The sequence below is a fragment of the Phragmites australis genome, chromosome 9 (genome assembly GCF_958298935.1).
Source record: "Phragmites australis chromosome 9, lpPhrAust1.1, whole genome shotgun sequence".
NCBI lineage: Eukaryota > Viridiplantae > Streptophyta > Magnoliopsida > Poales > Poaceae > Phragmites > Phragmites australis.
The window spans coordinates 30,662,766-30,666,669 of NC_084929.1; the positions used below are offsets into that span (position 1 = coordinate 30,662,766).

Below are 3,904 nucleotides of genomic sequence, written 5' to 3' on the forward strand. Positions count from 1 at the left end.
TCTCGTGCCGTCCTGATACGGCCCAAAGGCCCCAAAGCCCAAAAGCACTATGCTATTCCGGCACGGCACGGCACGGTCGGCCCAAAGGCCCCAAAGCCCAAAAGCACTATGCTATTCCGGCACGGCATGGCACGGTCAAGTCCCACCTCTATTTCGGTATGTGAGAGGATGCCAATGCGCTAGCAGCAGCGTGGTCCAACTATAAAAACCCAGGCAGCACACCACCCAGCATCATCCCGCGTTGCAATCCTGCCACTTGATTCAGACGAGCACACTTCGGTTTCTGCGAGGCTGGGATTCTTGTGAGCGAGCGAGCGAGCGAGCAAGCAATGGAGTATTCCCGCTCCAGGAAGCCTCTCCTCGAGCTCATCGTGGTCTCCTGCCTTCTCCTTCCTTTGGTCTCCTCGGTGCCCATGTCAAGTAAGTTTCTCCACCACACCAACTCGATCATGGTCTTCAGTGCTCTGGCTTAATCCTTGGTTCCTTTCACGGTTACTGATGACCGCGAGTTATTTTGCCCGCGCGTTCGCAATTGCAGGAAGTCAGCACTTGAGGAACCAGCAGCACCCGCCGTCTCTGAAGCTCACATCTCAGGTACTAACTGATCTTTCTTTGATCTCCTGTCGAGCTAGCCTGCTGTTTTCTCCTGATTCTATAGGACAATTAGCGAAAATAGAGTCTTGCAAGAATCCTAGCTGGTTCCTGATGACTTCAGATCGAAACAGGAGGCGATGATGGCGGCGGCGCGTAACCTCGGCGGCAGGGCGGCACCGAGGATGGAGGTGGAGGTGCACGACTACCCCGGGTCCGGCCCCAACAACCGCCATGACCCGCCAAAGGGTCCAGGGAGAGCATGAACGAAGCTGGAATTTGTAGTAGTTCACCTTTACTATACTAGTGGTCCTGTATTGTATTCTAGATAAGGAAGAAGAAGAAAAAAAAAACTAGTGCTCATGTACTGTATGTCTAATTACAGAAGTGGAGTGTGTGTCAAAAATCAGAGTAGAACAGCTAGCGAGCTAAAGCTGCTGACCGAAAAAGAAGAAGAAACGTTGAAGGAATTATCAATGGAGCTTCTTCCCCGTCTTCTTTCTGTGTCCGTACGTCTATATATTCACCGAATCCGGATATCCCTAACTCTACAACGTGTTGCAAATGTCAATAGAATGCTTAAAAAAGGGTGCTGAAGTCGCTCGTCATCCTCGTCTGCTGCTGGGAGACGAGGATTAATGTTTTTTTAAAATATATTATTTATAGCTACAATATCTATATAAGTGTAAAATTATTTTAAAATATGAATTTAGTTATATAATTTTTATATATTAAATATTCTTATAATATGATTAAATATTAATTAAAGTATATAAAATCTAACTTTTTCAAAAAATTATATCTATTATTTCTAAACGAATAGGGCAGTTCTTGTTGTTTATAGGCCATAGTCAGTCTTTTGTTTTCTTATTGTTACCTATCGGGTACTATCTCGTATTTAATATAATGCCAGCTCTCATTTGCTTTCGTTTTAAAAAATAGAATAACAGATTAATTACTTAATTAATTAGATAGCCAATTCAGATGGAAGCTTGCCTTCCTCCTCGCGCCGAGCCCGCTGCGTCGATCCAATCCTGGCACGATCCCTCCCTGGCCGACCAATCATCCAGCGGCAGCACGCCGCAGCTAGCATCAGTGACTCGTGAACAACCCCTGCGCCGAGCCAGAAGAGGACCCCCCACGGACGCTGCCCTGCCCGTGCTCGTGGTGATGTGAGGTGGCGAGATGCTGCTCTGACTTGAGAGAGAGACTCGTGTCCTTTCCTCCGTCTCGCTGTCCGGTCACCGACTCACCGGCCTTCCCTGTGGGCTGACGGAGAGACACGAGCGCGCTGTGCGCCGCTCCGGGTTTTGACTTTGGGCGCCGCGCCCGTGAGGCCGTGACCCCGAGTTCTGCACAAGATGCGCCGAGTGAGCAAGCGTCGCTGGCTGCGAGCGGCGGCCGCGACAACGACGCGGTGGGCATGGTGACGTTTGGAGGGTGGTAACTCTATGCTCTGGTGTGCAATGGTCACTCGCTCGCTTACCACTTGGTCCTTCTCCTTGGAGATAAGCAAGATTAAGACTCACCGTACTGCCAGTTGATAAACAGCTTGTCGGATAGTATTCAATACAGTTATCATAAAATATACAAACCTTAAAATCAATGCTATAATTAAGCAATTCTTTTTAATATCCTTTTAAAATCTCCAATCCACAAAGGGTAGATCTATCGGGCATACACGAACACATACTTCACAAGCAATACATTTATCAAATTCAAAGTGTATTTATCCCTGAAAACGCTCTGATATAATTGATTTTTTATAAAAATAGTGAATCATTATAGGTAAACAGTTTGAGTGGGATAGGATAATTATGAACAAACAGTCTGCCACCTTGGTTCTTAGCTTCTTGCCAAGAAGAATACTCTTGTTGTTTGTGTCTACTTGTGTGTCGATTATTTTTATTTGGATGATTCTGGGTTCGTTAATGTGCCCAATGAATTTCGAAGGCCCGGGTCTTAGAGAGAATTATTATAGGTTTGAGCTAGCAATTTGACATGAATTTTTTATTGTATCTATTATATTATTATTTGAGTGTTAAAAAGAGCTCTTACGTTTGCTTTAAAATTATAAAATTACCACGTTAATTAAAAAAAATCTAGATCACTCATTAATATAAATATCTAACGGTCTAGATTAAACAAATAGTTTATATCAATACGATTAATAAATAGCTAAATTTAGAATTAAAAATGATGGAAAATTATTAGTGCGATTTTCATATGGTTTGAGAAGTAAAATATCTAAATAAAATAAATTAATAATTATTAAAATTGGGGTTAGAATAGAAAAAAGAATGACCCATATCAAATATAGTCTTAGAGAAAAAAAAATCAAATTATTATAAAAATAAAATACCTAAATAAAAGAGTCCAAGTAAAATATAATTAATCAATAAATAAAATTCATAATAATAATGACTTTTTAAAAAATTCTTATTAAGATAATAGATTAAGAAGCACCGTATAGCTAAGATCAGAAGCAGGTAAGGCACAACACACAGGCAAGTTAAACCTATTCTGATTTTGGTTGAGCTACCTACACACGACATACGATTTTGACAGTTGATCAAACTATATACGAATTGAACTAATACATGTATATAATTCGGGTATAAATTTGGAGTATAAATAATTTTCTATTTCACTAACATATATTTTTTAATCTCTTGTTCTAATTGTATATGTTTTGTAACTAAATGATACTGACTTAATAAAAAAAAACTAAAGAGACTAAGTTTTAATCAAATATTATCGTGACAAAATATTCAGCAAGGCTAGCTAAACTATTAGCATGGACCACCACATGGCCGGTGACTAGTCATATTGATGACTATGGCGCAATGGTCATTTTCTCTCGGTGCTCCTCCTCTTCATGGTCTCTTTGGCGTCTCTTAGTCTTCTCCTCTTGTTAGATCTATCTCTTCCTTCAGATCTGGCCCGCGGGGAGCTCTATGGCTTTACAATGGCTCTATGGGCCACGCGTGCTCAAGGGGTCGACGATTGCATCATCGGCGACGTGTTTTTGGTGGTTGCAATGTGCTTCTGGTTCAGCCGTGTTTGGTTCCCTTCTACACGGATGGGTGCAAGAGCACTGGGGAAAGCTTTGTTCAACTTCATATCGATGTTGGTGTCATACTCTCTTTGTAGGCGATGTTGTGGTGTTTTCTACCTACTTTGGGAAGATCTTCGGGTGAAAACCCGGTTTTGGTTTTTTGATAGGTGATGGTGGCATTTTTGATATCATGCCCTCCTTAGAGATATCGTCTATGAGTTTCCTTCTTTGTGTTTTATAGTGGCTGCCAGCTTA

The 3,904-nt window shown here is 41.8% G+C and overlaps 1 protein-coding gene across 1 annotated transcript; it reads left to right on the plus strand.

Moving 5' to 3' along the window:
- Nucleotides 1-218: 218 nt before the first annotated feature.
- On the plus strand, nucleotides 219-1,087 carry LOC133929103 (uncharacterized). The gene is made up of 3 exons (XM_062375709.1): nucleotides 219-420; nucleotides 539-594; nucleotides 726-1,087. Exons 1-3 carry the CDS (start codon nucleotides 330-332, stop codon nucleotides 855-857), a joined length of 279 nt encoding a protein of 92 aa, XP_062231693.1. The 5' UTR covers nucleotides 219-329; the 3' UTR covers nucleotides 858-1,087.
- Nucleotides 1,088-3,904: the final 2,817 nt, after the last annotated feature.

Excerpts from the sequence above, each read along its gene's own strand:
- LOC133929103 (XM_062375709.1), top strand. The coding sequence starts at position 330 with ATGGAGTATTCCCGCTCCAGGAAGCCTCTCCTCGAGCTCATCGTGGTC. Across the intron at positions 421-538 it reads CTCCTCGGTGCCCATGTCAA|GAAGTCAGCACTTGAGGAAC; the intron begins GTAAGTTTCTCC and ends TCGCAATTGCAG. Across the intron at positions 595-725 it reads CTCTGAAGCTCACATCTCAG|GAGGCGATGATGGCGGCGGC; the intron begins GTACTAACTGAT and ends AGATCGAAACAG.